Genomic DNA, 21989 nt, shown 5'->3' on the forward strand with positions numbered 1-21989 from the left:
TGGAGGTCGGCTTTCAGTTGAACTGTTGCAGTCTGTGGCAAAGGTGCTCCCACAACTTTGTGCTCCCACAGCTCCCAGTCCAAAGATGTGTGGGTTAGGTTGATTGGCTATGATAAATTGACCCTTAGTGTTAGGGGGATTAAATACTTGGGGTTACGGGGATAGGGTGGGATATGTGTTGGTGTAGGGGTTACGGGGATCGGGTGGGATATGTGTCGGTGCAGGCTCGATGGGCCGAAATGGCCTCTATCTGCACTGTGGGGTTTCTGTGATTCTGTGAACTCTGTTTAGTGGTTTGATGTGACTGAGTGGCTTGTTTGACCACTTCCGAGGGCAGTTAGGAGTTGGTTTGGGACTGGAGTAACATAGGGCCGCCTGGGTAAGGACAGCAGGTTTATTTCCCTAAAAAGGACATTAGTGAATCAGTTGGGGTTTTTACAATAATCCAACAGCTTTTGGTCATTTTTACTCATACCAGCTTTTTATTTCCAAATTTTCTTAAATTTAAATTTTTTAATTGCCCTGGTGGGATATATACTCATGGTCTCTGCATTACTAATCCAGTAACCTAACCACTATACTACTGTACCATTTATTTAAAAAAAAAAAAAAAAAAAAAAAAAAAATTATTCCAACACGATTCCAATGGGGAAAACTGGGAAAGGGAAATAAGGGGGATAGTGGCAGTGCCACCTTCGATCGGGGGGTGGGAGGCGAGAGGTGGATGGCAGGAGCCTGCAGTTAAAGCTTCTCCCGGCTCCATATTCACCGAAGAATGAACAGGTTTTGTTTCTGGTGGCAGCCTGAAGTTGACTCTGTTAAGGACCCTGTTAGGCCACATTGTAGACCTGGTTTTCCTGAATGCAGAATTGAGGTGTTTCTTCAAAAATTAAGGATGAATAAAATGGTGTATTTGACACAAGTCTTCAGTCCTTTATATTCTTTGTAATAGGTGTAGGATTTCTTTATCTAGTATATTAATTAATGTTCTTTTTACCACTCCCTTATTATGGTTATATAACACACATGGTTGCACCATATCTGGATGGGTAGGGCTTGTGCAAGCCTGATGGTCTTTCACATGTAAACCCTGGGCAGACTTATCACAAAATCTTATGCCACAGAAATTGGCCTTGGGTGTTGCTGAATTCTAGAGTTCCGTGCATAAAATTGGGATTTATGAAACTATCTACACAGGGCCACTTCTACTTTGTGACCTTCGATGTGCACAGAGACCTGGTAGAGTAAAACCCTGAAAAGAAATAATAAAACTGAACTAATTGCACAAGGAAACATTTTCTTGGCTGATTGTGGATATTAAGTTGCTAAGTGCCCTCTAGTGGCGTAGAATCAATGAAGGAACTTGGGTAGGATCTTTCCACCCTCAGGAAAATTTATGATGACTGACAAGTGCCAAAGGTCTGTTTGTTGGAGTTCATGATTTATTGGGATTGTTACAAACTGATCATTTTTCAGCAGTCTGTTTTTATTTCCCATCATTTATTCTGCCTGGTACAAAATACACAAGTAAACTGAGCAATGAGGTAGGTAGGATAAAAATAATCAGGGGCGATTGTTCAGAAATTAAGCTTTGACCCACAAAATGCTGAGTTGGAAAATCTGTAGATGTTACAATATCAGGAACTAATGAATGGCACTGGCCACACAAGTCGTGAGCATTATGTCAGCGGCGACACAAGGGTTTATTCACTGCCCTAATATATATTCTGTTTATATAATATGAAATAGTTTCAATTAATTTTTAAAAAACTTTTGCCCATTTCTCCCATGTTCTCCTGAAAGTGTTGACTCCTGCTGCACAATGAGGGCAGGTTGCCTTCCGGTACTTTATCCAAGTGGCCATTCTTTACAATGTGAGCCTGTACAGTTAATGCTGCCACTCTGTTGCTGGCCATGTCCGATTTTGCCCTTATCCACTGCCCATACATGCACAGTTTCCAGCAGGGGTCACTGGACAGCGATCAGCAGCAGGAAGCCTGGCTCTGATTTTGCTCTCCCTAACCCAGCATGATATGGTCAATTGTAGCATCGCTAGGGCTACCCCATAGAGACCAGGTAACTTGTTAGAGACCAGGAATAAAATGTGGGACCTTCTGGTTTGTATGCATCAGCTTTTTTTTTAAATTCATTTTTATGGGATGTAGGCTTCACTGGCAAGACCAGCATTTATTGCCCATCCCTAATTGCCCTTGAGGTGGTGGTGATAAGCCGCCGCCTTAAACCGCTACAGTCCGTGTGGTGAAGGCACTCGCCCAGTGCTGTTAGATAGGGAGTTCCAGGATTTTGACCCAGCAACTATGAAGGATCAGCAATATACTTCTAAATCAGGATGGTGAGAAACTTGGAGGTGGTGGTGTTCCCATGCGCCTGCTGCCCTTGTCCTTCTAGGTGGAAGAGGGCGCGGGTTTGGGAGGTGCTGCCGAAGAAGCCTTGGCGAGTTGCTGCAGCACATCTTGTAGATGGTACACACTGCAGCCACGGTACACCGGTGGTAGAGGGAGTGAATGTTTAAGGTGGTGGATGGGGTGCCAATGAGGCGGGCTGCTTTGTCCTGGATGGTGTCGAGCTTCGAGTGTTGTTGCAGCTGCACTCATCCAGGCAAGTGGAGAGTATTCTAACACACACCTTACTTGTGCCTTGCAGATGGTGGAATGGCTTTGGGGAGTCAGGAGGTGAGACACTCGCCACAGAATACCTAGCCTCTGACCTGCCCTTGTTGCCACAGTATTTATGTGGCTGGTCCAGTTAAGTTTCTGCTCAATGGTGACACCCAGGATGTTGATGGTGGGGGATTCGGTGATGGTAATGCCGTTGAATGTCAAGGGGAGGTCATTAAACTCTCGCTTGTTGGAGATAGTCACTGCCTAGCACTTCTGTGGCACGAATGTTACCTGCCACTTATCAGCGACCAAGCCTGAATGTCGTCCAGGTCATGTTGCATGCGGGCACGGTCTGCTTCATTATCTGAGGAGTTGTGAATGGTGCTGAACACTGTGCAGTCATCAGCGAATATCCCCATTTCTGACCTTATGTTGGAGAGAAGGTCATTGATGAAGCAGCTGAAGATGGTTGGGCCTAGGACACTGCCCTGAGGAACTCCTGCAGCAATGTCCTGGGGCTGTGATGATTGACCTTCAACCATCTTCCTTTGTGCTAGGTATGGCTCCAGCCAGCAGAGTGTTTTCCCCCCTGATTCCCATTGACTTCAGTTTTACTGGGGCTCCTTGATGCCACATTTGGTCAAATGCTGCCTCACCTCACCTCTGGAATTCAGCTCCTTTGTCCATGTTTGGACCAAGGCTGTAATGAGGTCGGGAGCCAAATGGTTTCAGTTGCACACTGCATTTACTACCAGTAATCCTCAGTGAAACAATTTTACTTAACTTCTTACTAACTGCAGCCAGACAGTGCAAGATGACACTTGTAAGCCATTACAGTGGTGTTGAAGTAATAAAAAATTGACAGAAAACCCACCACTAACATTGGTCCGACACCACATTAACATCTTTTTAAAAACTTTCAGGAAAGGAGGTGCATATTAAAAGCAATTGGCTAACAAAAAAATCACATGGTCTGAAGAAAAAAATATTTCCTGCAGAGCTCAGTAAACTACTTAGAATGGAGACACAATGCACATCGTCCAAAGAAAATAGGTAGATTTGATGTATTGGGAGCGCTGGCAACTTTTCTGCCCATTTATTGCTGAGTGCAAAATGCTAATTTCTGCTCGTTACACTGGTATGTTTTAATTCGTTCAACTAACATTTCTACTGGATTGCTGAATGTATTCCTGGCAGTAAATTATGAAGCAGTATATCCAAATATTGGGTGATAGCATATCTGTGATAAGTGTTTGTGGTTGCTAGTCATATCAACTTAAGTGCCTTTATATCCACAAATCTAGATATAAGGCTCTTATTTATTAATCTTTGTATTCAAATAAATATTTCCTCCAACTCAACAAACCCATTAGCTAAGCATAGGTGGCACTTGTGTTGTAACCTCTAATGAGTCTGCTACCCAGTTGCTGCTATCTGTCTGGAATATGTTTTGGTTCACTTTATGGTCCAGCTAGCCTTGTCCACAATACTCTGTACTGTACCCTCTCTATTCTCCATTCATGGTTGTGCAGTTAGTTGACAAATTGTAACTGCAAGTTCATCATTGCTTACATATTCATATTATATTACATGATGGTTGCACTGGGATGTTGAAAAATAAATAATAAAAAGGACAGCTGAGGCAGCAAACAGTGCATACAAGTGGTACTGAGTAGATGTGGGCTACGAAGGAGAAGAATCAGCTTGGAATACCGCTCTTGATCGCTATCTGATCACTTCTAGAAAGTGCACGTGAGCATCCTAGGGCAAGATTGGACTTAGCTGTGGCATTCCTATGGTTGAATGACCTGAAAATACTCAGGAAGAATGGCTACTTGCTTATGTGTGGTACCTGAGGATACTGGCGTCTGTGGAACCGTGCCTTAGCATGAGTAAGCATCTCAAGAGAGGAGCGGAGAAAGTTGGAGGGGGAAAAAGATGTTAAAAAACAGTGAGGAGTTTGGGACAGAAACACTACTTCTGCGATAGCACTTAGATAAATAAGCATTTTAACCAGAGTCCAACTTCAAACTGGGGAGTTTTGCAAAGTAGTAAGAAAGAACTTGCCTTTATATACTGCCTGATCAGCTCTGCAGGATATTCCAAAGTGCTTCACAACCAGCGAATTACTTTTGAAGTGTAGTTAGTGTCGTATTGACAGTTCATTAGGATATGCAGTCATCATTGCTGCTGCTAGAGAAAATTCTGTGGTGCCTCTCAATTCTGAGCTTGAATTCCTGGTCTGTTCACCCAGCAGGTGAAGCTCCATGTCATGAGTACAGATTTGTAAAATATACCCTATTCTCTCAAGCTGATTGGCTGGGTTGGTATACATTCCAGTCAGTTTTGATTTCCGCACTAAAGGGACATTTTAAAAATGAAGAGAGTAGAAGTTAGTGAGAAATCTGAAACATATGTTTATTTAAAAAAAATGTCTCTTGATCGCTATCTAATCACTTCTAGAAAGTGCACATGTGGGCATCCTAGGGCAAGATTGGACTTAGCTGTGGTGTTCCTACGGTTGAATGACCTGAAAATACTCAGGAAGAATGGCTACTTGCTTATGTGTGGTACCCGAGGCTACTTCTGGAAAAAAAATCAAGTACAACTGGAGGGTATTCATCTCCTCACAGGTCAACAACCAGTGATTCATCTACTGTCTTCCAGTATGCTGTCCAATTTCAAGAGGCGAAAGAAAAAGCATTAACCTTACAGTAACACATTATACCAGGTACGCGACACAAGAAGCTACGACAACTAGTCTAGTGCTCATTATTACCACTGCATGGGCATAACATTAACTGCTATACAACATAGCTATTCCCTTACGTTCAACCAGAAACACGCAACAGGAATTGTTACTTGCATTTATTCACATTCTGAGCAGAATCAGCATTCAAAGGTAGACTCTCGAACGAGATTATAAAATCCAGTAGATATTCCCATAGAAAATGTTAATTTTTAACTGGCACATTCTCCCTCACGCACATCAAAATAAAAGTGGTATAACTATTAGGATCATGACAAAGGGATGGAAGCTTTGTAGCTGGGTTCAGCAAGTGCTGACTTTGACAGCAGTTAATGTTATTTACTTTCCCTCTAACTGATGCCACTCTCCAGTTTTCCCTTGATGAGATTTGGCCTCATGACACTCTTTAAAGGTTCTCAATGACTTTGATGTCATTTTGCAGTGTACTCAGGCCACAAAATGGAATACCTGCATAGTGCCATAAGGTGCCGTATTGACCGTGCCCTTACTATGAGGTGTCCTCCGCTGACAAGCTTATCCACATGCCAACAACATTGTGTGTGGATTTGAGGAACAGGCAGCTCTTGAACCTCAAAGCCATAAACAAAAGGAACATGAAACAAAAGTCTCAATGTTATCATATTAGGATGGCTGGAAAAATAAACATATCATAAAATTCATTTTTTTTTTGGCCCAGATATTATGGTAACTCAGTGCCACTCCCACACTTATATACAGGTTTTGTTCCGAAAGATTTTTCAGTAAATAACTTTTCTTGTAATGACATAAATGACAAAGGAAATGTCTTTCTCAGCCCTAAATGTTAACCTATAGTTTGTGTTAAAATATATATATATTAATGTTCCTTCAAAGCATGCTATATATCTGCAAGATTAAATGCTGAGAATGCCAAGAGCCTGATCCATGCAGTTAAGTAACGATGAAAAGATTGTGCACTGCCCGGTTGTTGGCTTCTGATTGAAATTACATTGCAGGAAGTGCATATGCCAAGTAAATAAAATTTAAAAAAACATATAATTGCAATCAGCAACATTACTCACAATATAACAGGAGTGTTGCATTCAAGTAAAATTACACAGTATAAAGAGCTTAGTGAGCTTATCATTTACACCTGCTTCACTGCAGTACCTGCCCAGTAAAGTTTAAGCTGTTTTTATTTCGGCACCTCTTTAGTTCATATTTCAGGACGTTCCTAGTGTTAAAAATTCTAGCTCTCAGATTCCCTTATCCTGGCGGCAGACTTAGAGACCCATGAGAAATTGGATACAAGAGTTTGCCGCTGGGACGAGGGAGCCAGATCTAGCAGTGTAAACACTGGAAGCTAGCTCACGAATGTCAGTCCTCCAGAATCCAAATTAAAATGGTGCTAATTCAGAGACTAACCTTTTATGAAGGTAAACCTTAGCGAATAAATAGGGAAAAAGTTGCTTTTATATTGTACTGCCACTACCACTGGCTCCAGACACACCATTCTCATGTAGCCTAGCAATCCCAAGGTAGACATGTTGGATTCACGAATGCTGGTTGCTGGTAAGACCAGTCAAAAAACAGGTGTTCCCGGTGGCTATTATTTTGGGATTGCTGCAGTTGCACGAGATCTATATATCAGACTCTAGCTGCACTTGCACAACACAAAACCAATATAAAGCAGCTAAAGGTGCATTGATTCCTAATGGCCTGATAATGTAGCTGGGCTTATTTCTACAGTAAAGCCCCAGCAAAGTGGATATTCTAATAAATCACCCCGTAGTAATATTGGATTTGGTCAGTTTTCAGTTCAGGCACATGAATAAAATTATATACTGTCCATTTTACTGTGAGGTTATGCACATTTGATGAATGGAACAGCATGGGGAAGTCAAAGCCAGAGAGCCACTGTTATTTTACGTCCAACAGATATAATGCAGCACATTCTCCATTAAAGTCAGTGTGAGGCATCAGCTGACAAGAGCATCTGCTGCCTAACCAGAAGATCACAGTCGGAGTTGCAGGGTTGCCCCTTTACTCTAACCCAAATTGCTTGGGTGCAAACCTAATCTGTATTTGGCTGTGACCATTAGAGAGGCATCATAATTGAGACAGGACATTCTTCTTCCTGGAAAGGGAACAAAGAAAAAAGGTAGTGTAGTCGACCAGAAGCACACTCTGGGTCAATCAAAGAATGGCAAATGGTGACGACCATCCTGCTCTCCTGATATAAGATGGCACAAGGAACGGTCTGCCTTATGAAAAATATAAAGGGGAAGAATGAGGATTAAGAGGTTATTTTAAAGATCTCAATATGGATTTTTAAGTTCTCGGGATGTGGGTATCACTGGCAAGGCTGGTATTTGTTGCCTATCCCTGAGGTGGTGATGGTGGGCTGCCTTCTTATCAGTTTGATACAACTGAGTGGCTTTCTAGACTATTTCAGAGGGTAGTTAAGAGTCACATTGGCGTAGGGCTGAAGTCATATATAGGCCAGACCAGGTACAGACAGACGGTTTCCTTCCTTCATGAACTAGTTGGATTTTTTCAATGGCTTCAATACCAGCTTCAGAATTCAAATTCTCCACGGTGGGATTTAAACCCACATTCACTGGATTATTAGGCCAAGCCTCTGGATTACAAGTCCAGTAATATAACCAGCACATACCATACCCAGCAGAGATTGGGGTCCTTACTGACAGTAGGTCTCTCCTAGCAAAGAGACAGTGGACCTCCCTATTTCAAGTTTAGAACTGTAACTGGACACTTTTTTTTGGTAAGTTGTTTGAAGTAATAATGTAGCTTCCATGCATGGGTTCTGCATCCAGTCCTTTCAGAATTCATAACACAGTGAAAGGATGATCTAGCTTAGGTAATGTTATTAATTCTGGAATAGTATTGGAAGAGTGCTTGAGTAACTGGCCTGATGTATAAAATCATAATCTCCCCTTTAGGAATAACCAATATACAGAGCAAGTGAAAAAAGGAAAATGTTTATTCTGCAGTACAATGGACCCTAAACCATAAGCATCATACATTTAAAAAATAAAAACAAGAATGCTATAGACAGAGGCAAGGACAGGTTACCTGCCCACCCTATTGATCGTGGAACTGCTCATAGCATGGACTGAGGAAAAGAGGTAGGAAAAATATTATTTAAAATAACTGTTACACAAAAACAGACCTACAGTCAAACTTTATCTTTTAAACTTGATTTGTCTTGGCAGGAATTCTGAAATATCTGCTGGGATATATGAATTCTGACTTAAAATGAGCAGCCTGGAAACTGTTAAAAGAGATGTACTTTGTACTTAAAAAAGTTTTACAAGCCCTAAAATGCACAAGTACAGAGATGTACCCGAAGGCATACACACCTTCAGTATTTTTCTTTGTATGTATATATATATTTTAAATTAATGGATTATGGGATTGCAATCTTACCAATATTGTTAATGGACGTGGTGGCATTGATATGCAATCTTTAATACACAAAAACTTTTAAGAAGTTGGAGCAATAAATTTGTTCTGTTACATTAACTGAGCTACTAAGATGCTGCCAAGCTAGGTCACAATCCCATAATCATTAACTTCATTTATAAATAGAAATATAACTTTTTAAATTTAGAGGGGTAAGAGCCAGGCTTTATGGTAAATTGGTCTACAATATAATATTGTTGGGGTTTAACTTGCTGCTGAGACTTTTTACCACAACTCCCTATGAAGGAGATTGAAAAATGTTAGTCAGTCACCAGAGGCGAGAGGTAGCTCACACAACATAATAATGAGTACCAAAGTGTTCCGCTGCTCTCATAAGTCCCCATTATTATAATTAAAAAACATATATAAAACACAATTTACTTAACAAAATAATAAACTTGTAGTTGCAAACAGAGTACTGCATTGGGTTAAATATGGAGACTATTTTCACCAAAAGACAGACCTGGACTCACTAGGCTGATGGCCAATAATCAGCCACTCACAGTGAATAATAAGCTATCAGGCCAGCGAATTGATGGAAAAGTTTCTCCCCATTTCACCACTTCTCCAAATATTTTCTACATGTTAGAATTTACCATTTAACAAATGCTGGTATAAAAAAATAAATATCGACATATACAGGGCGAGCTGTGGATAACTGGTGGCATGTTGGAGAACATCCCATTTAATTTACTTTGCGGCAATGATCACCTTATAGTTAACACTGAAAACATATCAAAATTGTAAGTGAACTCGCCATTCATGTTAGATCTTACAAAGCAAAGCCACACTATTTCTTTGTTACATAAACAAAATTGTCTTTACTCAGCACTGAATGCAGAAACACCTTATTAATGTCGTGATCAACAGACTCTTAAATTGTAAAAAAGCACGCAAACCCTCATATCTTTGGCTATAGTAGATGCATCCACTAATTTTAAATACTTCATACAGCAAGTGCTGTTCCATCAAAATTTACTCAATGCACATGAGTTGTGCCAGTGAAATCTTAGGCAAACCCCAGCATAATAGAACATCAAAGGTTCTGCAACGTTTTTGAATTTACAAAATTGCTGCAATAATATTACTGCCATGCAAAATAAATAGGAAACAAAAATATGATGGCTTTGAACTTCGGAGTTGCAGTACCACATTATTCCTGCTGGTGGTACTGCTGCCGAGTCTACAGAATCCTCCACCGCCAGAAGCTGAGCAGTGCCACCAGCACACTTTTAGCAGTACTGCAGCTGTTCGTAACGTGCATGTTAAAACACATTTGCAAAATGTAATGGTCATAATTTATCTTTTCATCTTAAGAACATGCAGTACAGCTAATGATAAAATTAATGGGCTTACAGTATTCTAAGTCAAATATTTCTGTTCTCTTTTTTTCTAAATGCATCATCTGGATAATCATTCAATCTTAACAAAAGAAAATTAAGCTCATTTGTTTATCAGTTCCAAGAAGAGGCACTTAAAAGTACATATATAAATACACGCTGACAAATAACAGTGTAATTTTTAAAAATTATTTTGTCTGGTTAATAAATTAATCAGTCTTTATAAGGCAGTTTTTTTGTAGATGTTTGGTTCATAGAGCGGCACTGCACAGGGATCCAGAGGCAAGCTGGGACAGAACAATTCTCATTGCAGACGCAGGCAGAAGCTTTACGTAAACAGAAGTAATTCTGAAGAGAACAAAAATAGGAGATTAAGGTGACAGCATTATTGTGGTTACTGTTGAAATTTAAAGGTGGGGCAGGAGGAACTTAAATGTAGGAAAACATATTAAATAACAAATCTGATGTCAAACAATCGTTATTGTAAATTCTTATATGACTAAATACTTCATCATTATACAGGATGCACATCACATGTGATATGAACAATTACAAAGTCTGCTACGTCGATTCAAAATTAGTTCATGGTTCATTTATAGCACAAAAAAAAGAGAAGTTGATAGCAACATTAACTTACATTTGTAAAGTGTCACTTAAGTATGTGAAGGTGCTTAACAATGAAGGTAAAGGAGATACCAAGTAGGAGGAAAAGAGATTATAGTGGAGGTGTGGGGGGGGGGGGGTGGTGGCGGTGGCATGGGGACCAAATCACAGTAGAAGACAGAGGTTTTAAAAATACTTTTGAAGGCAGTGAGATAGAGTGGGTAGTGAACAAAGGATCTACCACTGTTTATAGGGTAGAGAGAGTGAAGGTAAAGTAAGCCAGAGGAACTGAGGGTGTGGAGTGAGGAAATAGCCCAGTCAGTAATGAAGACTTGAGAGGTAGTGAAATTGCAAGGTCAAGGAGGAGGCCATGTGTGTGGGTGGGGGAGTTTTTGTGAAGAGGGAGGTCAGTGAAGGAGAGGACAGAGCAGGATGACTGCATGTGGAGGTTGAAGTCTGCAAGAAAAAAGAAAGAGCCACTCAGTGTAGAGACTGAGTGAGGCCCAGATAGAAGAGACTGCAGTGAGGAACATAAACAGGGTTGTAGACAATGAGAACCGTAAAGAAGAGATGGGAGGAATAGTAGGGATGGTAAAGGATGAAATGCACAAATGAAGAGCTGGTGGAGTAAAGACATAGGGGGTGATTTTCATTCAGAAGTCGGGACGGAGGCGGGACTACAACTTTCGGGGTTGTAGTTCCGCCTCCATCGAGATGTGGCCAATCCACGCGATTTTGACTTGATTGACCTTGTTGAGCCCGGCCAGCGGGCTCAGCAGGCCAATTAAGGGCCACCCTGCAACAGGTGACGTCACAGGCTGAAATTTCATCTGTCAAGATGTTTTGACAGATGAAATATCAGTGTTTGACAGCTGCTTGAAGCTGTCAAACACTGAGTCTTACTTCTAACCTGAGTCCTTCTACACAGACTCAGTTAGAAATCTCACCGGCACAGAAAGCTGCAGGCTGTCACTTTTGACAGTTCACAGCCATTATGCTTTCAGTGCCGGTTAGATGATGGACTCCCGAAACCTAGAGGAAGGAAGGCTGAAAAGGCAAGTACAGGTAATTTAAACTTCTTTACACACTTTAGACACACCAAGCACACTTACCTTTGCACTTATGCACCCATCACTCACCTGAACACCGACATCTCGAACCCTCCAAGTCCTTCAACCCGACACCTCTAACTTGGTGTAGTTTGGAGCCGTCGGGAATTCCACACTTCAAGCTTTAAAATAGGGATTAGGCTAAAAACTGCCTGTTAACTAACAGGCAGTTAATTGGCACTAATCCCTTCCCGCCTCGGGTAGGCGGGTCCCAGTGCAGGGCGAGTACCCGCCGTCTTTGAAACTGGCATGGAGGCGGGTTGGGGGCGGGATGGTGTCGGGACCCCCGAATTCGTGACTTTAACCCCCTGCACGCCTCCAATCCCAACTCCACGGGTCAATGAAAATCGACCCCATAGGCCGAAATGGGATTTGGAGACGACTGCCTGTCCATGGTGGTTTGGGTGGGAGATATGGTGGAACGAACGGCTAGGCAGTGAGCCTTGGTAAAAGTTGTCATCAATAAGGCAGGTCTCAATAAGGCCATGATGTTAATGCTCACCTCCAGCAGAGAGTTGGGGAGAGTCTTGTTGGTAAGGGAGCAAACATTCTACAGAGAGGGGCCAAATAACTATAATCCCAGTGGATTGGGTTGGAGAAGGAGTCTGAAGGGCCAGGGGTATTTGGTGTGTTGGGAGGAGAGAAGGGGTAGGGAGAAAGCTGGAGAGGTTGACCTTCAGGGAGCATGGCAGGTGGTTGAACGCCAGGAGTGAAGAAAGAGGCAGAGTTTGAGAGACTGCTTGGAGTAAGCCAATGGTGAATACCATGGCGAGCATGGCAGAAGATGCCCAGCTAATAGTGCCTGCATCAATCCAGGGGAAACAGGGTAGAGGCAACATAGGGGTTCAGTGGGAAAATAGTGGAGTAAAGACAGGAAGATCTAAATGGACATGGTGTAATGCAGAAGGGAAGGGGGCACTGAGGAAGATACTAGATTAGTAAAACCACAAGATGAGGTGGAGAGCAGATGTGCCAGGGATGAGAGAGATAGAGAGGCAGAGAACTTAGATCTGAAGGCAGCATCCAAAATATTAATGCTGGTAGACAAGGAGCATTTTACAACAATGTGGGTGACAACACTTATGTCATAGTGCCACTTGAAAAAATAGGATGTGCACATTGTAAATAAGAGAGAAAGTTTTTAAATTACTTGTATTGCTAGTGTGCTTATTATACATACAACCTCTCCACTCTTGGTGCTTTTATCTCTTTGTGTTGCTGCTTCCTGATGATTTGGGACTTTTGATGTTTAAATTTTCATAAAGACACGATGGCTCTTCTTTCAACCTTCAGAATAGGAGGAAAACAATGATGACTTTTAATTTTTTTTTGCATGATTTCATGAACCTATCTATAAATTGCCCAACATAAGAGGACTGAGGGTTTTGTAAGTCATTCTCTCCCTCTCTCTGTACTTGGACAATTACAGCATATTTCCTTGTGGGCAAAGTCCCACAACTCAGAATTGCGCACAATGAAGCACTAAACTGGCAAGTTCACTCAAAGAAACCATTAGACACTGATGCTCTGAGCTTGGGGTTCAAGTACATTACTGAGAAAACTTTACTTTAACTCTGATTCTGCTGTCTCTAAATGTGGATGTACACAGGAAATGCTGGATTCCACAGTGCAATATCCTCATTCACATAAATTCACAAGAAATATTTGAACCTATAACTCTATATACTACCAATCAGTGACTGTATATGACGCAATCATTCAGAATTTGGTGTTGCAGACCCCTTATATTCAATCTTCCCTATGTGGACACTATAAAACTTTGTAGACTGACAATGTTACACGTCAGAAAATACATATAATGGCCCAAGTCCATGCTATAAAATTGATCAAAATTTAGCACTAATTTAAATCTCACTCAGATATGCCACAAGATAAATAGTGCAGGAAGTGGAAGTGATTCACTGGTCCAGTAGGAGGTTAACTCCACACCTAATGTGGTGTACCTAACCTGGTGACTGCTTGCCATGCATAATTGGGGGCAAAAAGAGGAAAATGCACCTTGAGACCACAAAATAAAGAAACAAAATGCCATCCTGCAGTCCTGATAAAGAATACATTATTGTACAAAAGTTTAACACATTTGTATTAAATTCACCTGTCTGCCACTTTATCAGTGGATATAAAGAACATCATATTGTGCTTTCCAGGCCTGTAGGGGTACAGTTTCCACTTTGGGCTTAATCGGCGGACTGGCGCAAATTGTGCCCAAAATTGCACGAGTTTTGAGAGGTTTTTTTTTCCCCCTCAAGTATCCGCTCAAACTCATTTGCATATCACCAAGTGTAAAATCCGCCATGAACCAGTGCAATCTGGTCGCGTTTTAGAACGTAATTTTAAAAAAAGTTTTACTTTAAAGAATAGTCCTTGATATATTTAAGAGTGGTAACTGAGTGCAGTTTGATTAATACAGCTGAAAATGGGTGTATCACAAAAAATAAGCATTTTTAATCAGTGTCTAATCCACCACCTGAGAGTAACCAGATTTTAAATAACTGAAAATGACTTTAGAAAACTATACAGAACCATTTGCTAGTTATATTGGTGTACAGTAGTCAGTTTCTTCATAAATTAAAAAGACATATTCAAAAGCTTTTAAAACATGCCTATTAGTTTCCTTGAGCCCAAAAAAACGGCTTAATTTTAAGAGTCTCCTCAAAGGCCCACAAACGGTGCAATTAGCAGAAACTTGCAATGGTGATTAATTCGATCTGGGGGGCGCAGCCAGTTTTGTGGCAGGGCCATCTTCTAGCGGAATGTTTTCTAAACCAGCACAAAAGATCGCAGAAACTCGATCTATGCTGGATGTAATAATGCGCTTGAAATTCGGGATCTTATTGAAACATAAGATTCTGAAGGGGCTTGACAGGGTAGATGCAGAGAGGAAGTTCCCCCTCGTGGGGGAATCTAGAACTAGGGGGCATAATTTCAGAATAAGGGGGTACCCTTTTAAATTGGAAATGAGGAGGAATTTCTTCTCTCAGAGGGTCGTGAATCTTTGGAATTCTCTTCCCCAGAGAGCTGTGGAGGCTCGGGCATTGAATATATTTAAGATTGAGATTGACAGATTTTTGAAAGGTAAGGGAGTCGAGGGTTATGGGGAGCGGGCAGGGAAGTGATGTTGAGGCCAAGATCAGATCAGCCATGATCTTATTGAATGGCGGAGCAGGCTCGAGGGGCCAAATGACCTACTCCTGCATCTTATGTAAATTCCTTGATCTTTTCCACTGGTTTGGTTGAATTCAGGCGAATTGCGCTGAAAAAAACAGCGCAACCTAGCGGAAACTCCAGGCCACAGTGTATAAAAAGATAGCACAGTACCTCTTTAATCTGCCATAACACAGAATTACTTACACAGAAAGAACGCGAGATGTGGGAGTATGTCTTTTGGTTTTAGCTTTCTCCATAGGTAGGTATCTGATATTTGAATACTCTCGTTCCTTAGTTTTGTTTTTCTGGAAGAAACAGTATTCAGATACGTAAAAAAACGTCAGTATTGCAGCTATATATTTACATAGTATTTACATGGCATTCTGGAATTTTTTTTATTCGTTTTCCCTGAAAGCTGTAAATCAGTAGTTTTGATTACTTATACATTCTTTTTCCTGGGTGCTTAATTTTTTGCCTCTTACTGCTTTAAGCTGGCCATGGGGCTGAAGGGCTGTGAATGGAGGGGGATCATGTGAAAATGGCTCGACAACCAAAGAACATGTTGGGACTGGGGTGGGCCGAAACAGAGCATCCTGGACCAGAAAAGATACATGGCAGTTCAGGTGGGCTACAGCCCCTGATCGAGACAAAACTTAATAGATGCATTTCCAGCAAGGGCTGAACAATTTAATTTCACCAGTCCCTTTTTTAATTGATATCTGTTGCTGACTGGCCACTTTGGATGATCGTTGTTTGAACATCATAATTTCTGCTTGCTACTTGTTGATTGGTAAATTCCTTGCATGTTCAGTAACGATTTGTGGTTGTTTTGTGAATATGGAATTCGAGCCAATCAGCTACAAAGAATTTGCTTATACAAACGTGCGAGGTCCAAAGTGTAATGTGATGGACAAAATGTGCTCTCGAATTACCAGTATACCAGCAGGTCTCCCACGGCATTGGCTTATGGCGAGCCAGAGGATACTCTGGGGGAGAAATTCTGGCATGAAATGGGTGGCGCACGTGGAATGCGCGTCCAAAGACGTTATCCCAAAGCCTTTGCATGTGCAGGGTGCCTAACACTTGTTTCAGGCATTGGGCTCCCTGCACACATGGAATTTGCCACATTTCAATTGGGTGGCTGGTGCACTTCCGGTGAAGATTGGGCACAAGAGATTGCCAAGCAATCTAAATTTTTCATCCAAAAAAGTGGGTGCACCGAGAATGGATTTCTCCCCCTCGGTCTCTCTCAACCTGAAGAGTGAAGGAACCTTTCGGCTGGTCACTATAACAGTTGCTCATGCTGTTGACAAATTAATCTAAACTCTATTTTTAAACAGTTCTGGTGAGAGGAGTGAATGCTGACTGTGCAAGCAACTGTTCTAGTAACCAGGTTATCTACTTCAATGTTAGATGGGCTGAGAGAAGCAGAACATGGACATTTTAAAACATGCTGCTGATTAAAATTGGGAATGTCTCCTACTTTCCCTTTAGTTAAGTCACCCCTTCTTGATTCTGTCATCTGCCTTTCAAATGTCTGTTTCTTTCTCTCTGTACGTGTGTATGTATGTCTATCCTTCTCGCTTTCTCTCATTATGGATCATATTCTCGCACACTCTCTCTCTCCCCCTTTCTTTCTGTATGTCTTTTTCTTCCTCCCTTGCAGTCTCTGGCCTAGAATTTGTATACGCCCATTTTTGGGCGCACGGAGCGATCCCTGCAACTGAATGGATAGGCCGAAGGCGCACCCAACATTGGGTCTCGGGTCTCATTATCAGTGAGCCAACGAGCTGCTGACATCTAATAGGTGCCCTAAGGCAGCTCACTTCCACAGCGGAGTGGAAGATCGGGCCACTGTGACGCCAATTTATTTGCCTGTATCAATATAGTGGGCAAAGTACTTCCAGCTCGAAATGAGCATGTGATTTTTTTTCCTCTGAGGTTTTTGGGTAGCTAACCAGCAGAGTGTGCCGTGCAGCTACCTGACAATAATGGTGGGAGACCCAGCTCAGTTTGAGGGCCGGGTCTCAATAACATACGGCCGGGCAAGCTGTGGGCGGAACATGAGTGACCCGGGGCTCCGGGCCATCGTATTATCGGGCAGCTCGGCTGACTTCCAGCCCCAGGAAAAAAAAGGGAGTCTGTTCTCGGGAGGGGCAGGAGATCTGGTGTGGTCGTGGCCAGGTTGTTTTTGTGGAACCTGGAGGAGCATTCTTGCTCCTTTTGGCCTCTCAAAAAGAAATAAAAACGTAACTGCCGGGGTCCTCTTTGGCTGGACTGTCAGCTGAAACTGTGCGCAGCGTGCATGCTCTGCCCAGTTCAGTCCTAAAATGGCAAATGGCAAGAATGTAGATCATAAGACACCATTCTGCATATTAAAAGAGCATACCACCTGACACAGGTGGGCACTTTGGCTTCCCAGCGGCAGGCCCTTGGTGGGAACATGGTGGTAAGTCATATCCCACCATTTTCTAGCATTTTATTATATTTCTTCCAAGCAGGAGGCCTCAAAATCTCCTCCTATGTCTCTCTCTCCCCTTCTATTTTCTGTGTTTTCTCTTTTTGTTTCTGTAAAAACAACTCTTTGAAAATAGTTTCCGTCAAAATTTACTTAAAAAAAGCTCCAAAGTTCATTCTTTACTTTATTTTGAAGTCAGCAGGGAAAACAAGGTAAGAACTGGCATGAACTGCTAACTTGCCAATCCTTACATTGGCTACTGCAAGGTATGTTGGTTACTCCTTTCAATTTTTTTCCTCAAAGACGTTCATAACTACAAATATATACTTTATTAATGTGTTTTAAATCAAATACTGAAAAGTTTTATTTGTATTCAGTGGCAACTATACAAGACTATAGCTGCTGTAAGGTTGCTGTGTGACAGGGCAAAAATTGCACAATTTATGACAAATACAGCATATCCCAGTTAAGCTTCAAAGCGTGTTTAAATCTGATTCTTGCCAAAGGGCAGCTAACAGATGTAACAGAGTACAGGCATAGAATGAGCACAGCACAGATCAGAATGATACATCTGTTGTCACTTCCAACTGCTTAGTTTACTGTTGCTGTACAGTGCAGAAAGTGCTGAAATATTTATATATCCAAGTTAGATAATATACCGATGCCGGTTTTGAAGGCAAAATAGGAGTTAATAACGTAAATTTAATTTTAGACAAAAGACTATTATATAGGACATGAGTTTTCAGCCAATCCAACCTTGCTTTAAATAAGATTTGTACTTTCAAAATGCTGTACGTTTTAGTGTAAATTTAAGCTATACATCTTTTGAAACAGCTGTCTTGCTATCTGTACTCCTTCAAGCAAAATAAAGGATTTTTTTTGTTTATTTTATGACATGAATGGGGTACAAAGGTTTTTCCAGACAATGGGAAAGGATTGTATCTCTTCTATTGTAGGTTTTTAAACTTTCTCAATGTGGGTAATGTGTGACATAATTACCTGTTCCTCCAGTAGCCTTTTCTGAACTGTCTCAATATACTGCTGTACAGCCATGTATATGAACTTATACTGAGCTTCTGTTTGTACCATTCCTGATCTTTGTTTTCGTACTATTTGAATTGTTTTAGGGATGTCTATATCACAGTCCAAACCTATTGAAGGAAAAAAAATTAATGAATTGTCCATATTTTCATTTTTATTAAAATGAAGCTCAAATGAAGGCTTACAAAACACATATTTCTCAGCCTGAACACAATCACCACAGGATTCTTGCCTAATATTATAAGTTTATGCTCATCAGACTTCAAAATTTGCACCTGGAATTTCCACAGGGGTTCTCCTGATCTAATGGTATAACTTTGGTGAAAGATCAGTGAAACTCCTGGAGAAATGGAGCAAACAGCTAAAAACAGCCAAATTCTCCTCCTAGATATTTATTTCCACAACAGCTGTTCTAATTGGTGCCATCATTGGAGTCCTCTTGTCATAATCTTCATAGCACCAGATGATGCTGCAGGTGACACAGGAGTGAACACAAGGTGCTTTTACATTTGGCAATTTTGTAGTTTGGATAGCAGGAGAATTACATCTGCTTACATTGTTAAAATGTACAATTCATGATTCTGCTGTTGGGATAAGAAAAACTGTTCCAGTAATGTAAACGTGTAGCGGTGATGCACGGGCATTGCTTTCCTGGAACCCAAACTGAAGAAGTGTCAAATATAAATCTGTCTTAAGCTCTTGCTCCCTTAACTCAATATTGTGCCTCATACTTCATGTGTAAATAATATGTTTGTCTTTCTCTTACTTTGTGTTGGAGTAGGCCCAGAGTCATTTTCTCTCTTGCTGTTTCTCTTTGTTTACATATTTCTGGCCACTGGTATAAAATTCTTTCAGAAAATAGGAGATGTATTTATTTTCTCAATGTTTGTCTTTACTAGTCATGTCCTATATTCATGTCCGGCACATGATGGGCTGAATGGCCTCCTTCTGTTCTGTATGATTCTATGATTTACTTTTTAAAAATCTAATTTTCTTTGCACGTTCCTTTGAAATGCCTCTTTTTTGGTCTACCATCTGCTCCCTCAGGCGCACTGAGCTGCAAGATTCTGCATGCAGCCAGAGATAGATTGGAATTACTGACATTAAAAGATGAAAGAAAATAAAAAGAAAAATTAATTAAGAGGAATGGCACAGGAAATGCACATAGAAAGGGAGTGAAGATGAAAGCCAAGACAGATGGGGAAAGAACGTGTTGAAGGTAACAGCAATAATTAAAAACTAGAACAATAATAAAATCATGCTTGAATTACAAACTAGGCTTGGAACAATGTAATTGGCCAGGCAGTTTTAAAATCCACCATATGTTCAGATATGACATATTCCCATTTCAGGTGAACCATCACAGGCAGATGAGTAGCAGAGGGAGGGAAGGGCGGATGGAACAAAATGATGCAACTCTGGGCCACACTCAAGAGTTACAGTGACAGAAGCAGATTACAGGAAACTTTTGTGTTATCCGGAGGCTAAGTGTCCAGCAAGCTCGAGCCACCGGCAAAAATCAGGAGCCGTTTTGTTAGGTTTTTTCCTTCTCGTGGCTTTTTTTTCCTTCTCGTGGCTTTTTTTTCAACAGTCAGGCTCTGGAAAGTCTCTCTGAAGCTGTTGCTAAGCTACAGAGACGCTTCCAAGGTACGGGCCGACTGTTTAGAAGCTGTTGCTAAGCAACGGTGTTTGTTGTCAGATACGGAGATGAAAAGCTCCGTATGCTTCAACATTAACGCTGGTGTGTCCGGCAGTTTTGAGGGAACTGCAACAGCTCGGTCCCGTCGGTGCCGGACAGCACAAAGTTTCCTGTGCTTGCCTTTACACAGAAATGCAAAATTCTTGGAGGGTGAGAACAGTCAAAAGAAGTGGTGAGATGGATAAGAATTGAATTCATCTCCTCTATAAAGACACATTAAATGCAATAGTGTCTGCTCTATTATACTATATTGCAATTCCTCCCCCCACCACCCCTAACTGCAATTTGAAACTAAAAGTTGTGCTTCTCCAGGGGATTGATGGGCCAGCTGAGCCAATTAGATCAGATAGGCCCCAGATTTGTGCGAGTTAGTTATCTCAGGCAACGGTAAGGGTTCTAAATAGAAAGGTCACAAAGAAAAAAAATCCACCAGGATTCCTCTGATGTTTTCTGTGATTGACTAGTATATCAACACTCATGTCAAGATTCAAACATGAGTAATAGGCACCAGAACATGTACCAAGAAGGAACCAAGTCACAGATGTACTCAATAAGGAGTCAATGGAGTTGCTTTTAACACTTGGCACAAACCGGGCGGTTGGTCAGCGGGGTGCGACTGCCGCACAGCTGTTGCTGCTGAATAAGGCGCGAGCCATTGAGGTGCCTGGGCCTCACTCGATTCAAGCCGGTAAGCTGCGCACGACAAACTAGAGTCGACAGTCCGGGCCTGGGTCAGGTGGGGCATACACATGGCTGGCAGCTGCCCGAGTATTTTTGTGGGGCTAGGAGGAGCAAGGTGACAAAGGTTTCCAGTCATCTTTTTATCAGCTCCATCGGTCCCTTTAAGGACCACTGGTTTGGCCGTTCAATGCTGGTACAAGTGGACATAACATGCATGGCACATGCTGGGTCCATTTATACCTCAAAATTGCAACTGAGGTTTTATGTACATCATAGGACCCTGATTTGCATATGAAACAGATAGGCGCTCCAGGCACCCACTGAAAGGCCCCTACCAAGATGGCAGTGGCCAGAGTGCCAGCACAAACAGGGAGGTAAGCAACCCAACGCCATATTTAGGCCACATTTGCCCCGTTTGTGCCAGGCAGCTGCAGTTAAAATCCTAACATCTGTCTTCAGAAGAGGAAAGGGAGGGGAGACGATTAACAGAGTAAAATAGTTTAGAAAAAAAGTTCACTCAAATATTTTACATAACAACGTGGGAAAATTGTGTATTTTCTTTCATATATAATATATAGTCTAAAATCTAACTACAGTGTAAATTAATCAATACTCTGCTCATGAATCTTACTTTTATCTGGCTTTAGTGTTTCTTACCTTGCCTGTTAATGTCAGCTACCAACATGTCTATAACAATTATGGTTCCTGTTCTTCCAATTCCAGCACTGAAGAAGGAAAAATTGTGTTAGTAGGAAAGTAAATTGTATGGAGATTAACAGACTGGTAGCTTTTGATTGGAGTTCTAGCTGAGAATAGAGAGTGGAGAATGGAGGTTGAGGTTGAGGTTGAGATTGGTAATAAACTGTAAGGCTCACAAAATTCCAGGGTGTCAAGGAGGATATTTCTGAACTGTAATGTCCAAGGGGAGGGGAGACCCAGGTTCCAACAGGGTTCCACCCATTTTGGGCCCTGTCTGAAATACTGGCAGTTTCAGGGCTGGATAATCCATTTGAATCAGTAGAGGAGCTCAGAACTCTGCAAGGAATTCCCCGACA

At 41.5% G+C, this 21989-nt stretch overlaps 1 protein-coding gene across 4 annotated transcripts in view; it reads right to left on the reverse strand.

Moving 5' to 3' along the window:
* Positions 1–8335: 8335 nt before the first annotated feature.
* The window catches only part of ptpn11b (protein tyrosine phosphatase non-receptor type 11b), a 170767-nt gene continuing 157113 nt past the window's right edge, over positions 8336–21989 (reverse strand). For 2 of the 4 annotated variants that reach the window (XM_085967310.1, XM_085967308.1), the window contains 5 exons: positions 21592–21659; positions 18513–18664; positions 15260–15360; positions 13071–13174; positions 8336–10523 (listed from right to left, as the gene is read on the reverse strand). In XM_085967310.1, the coding sequence (XP_085823436.1) occupies positions 13090–13174; positions 15260–15360; positions 18513–18664; positions 21592–21659 (406 nt within the window). In that variant the 3' untranslated portion in view covers positions 8336–10523; positions 13071–13089. Of the gene's footprint in view, positions 10524–13037; positions 13175–15259; positions 15361–18512; positions 18665–21591; positions 21660–21989 lie in introns of all 4 variants that reach the window. The other 2 variants (XR_015073562.1, XM_085967309.1) reach the window with 2 other exon arrangements.

This window comes from Somniosus microcephalus, chromosome 25 (assembly GCF_052327205.1).
Source record: "Somniosus microcephalus isolate GS21.2 chromosome 25, FLI_Smic_1.0, whole genome shotgun sequence".
NCBI lineage: Eukaryota > Metazoa > Chordata > Chondrichthyes > Squaliformes > Somniosidae > Somniosus > Somniosus microcephalus.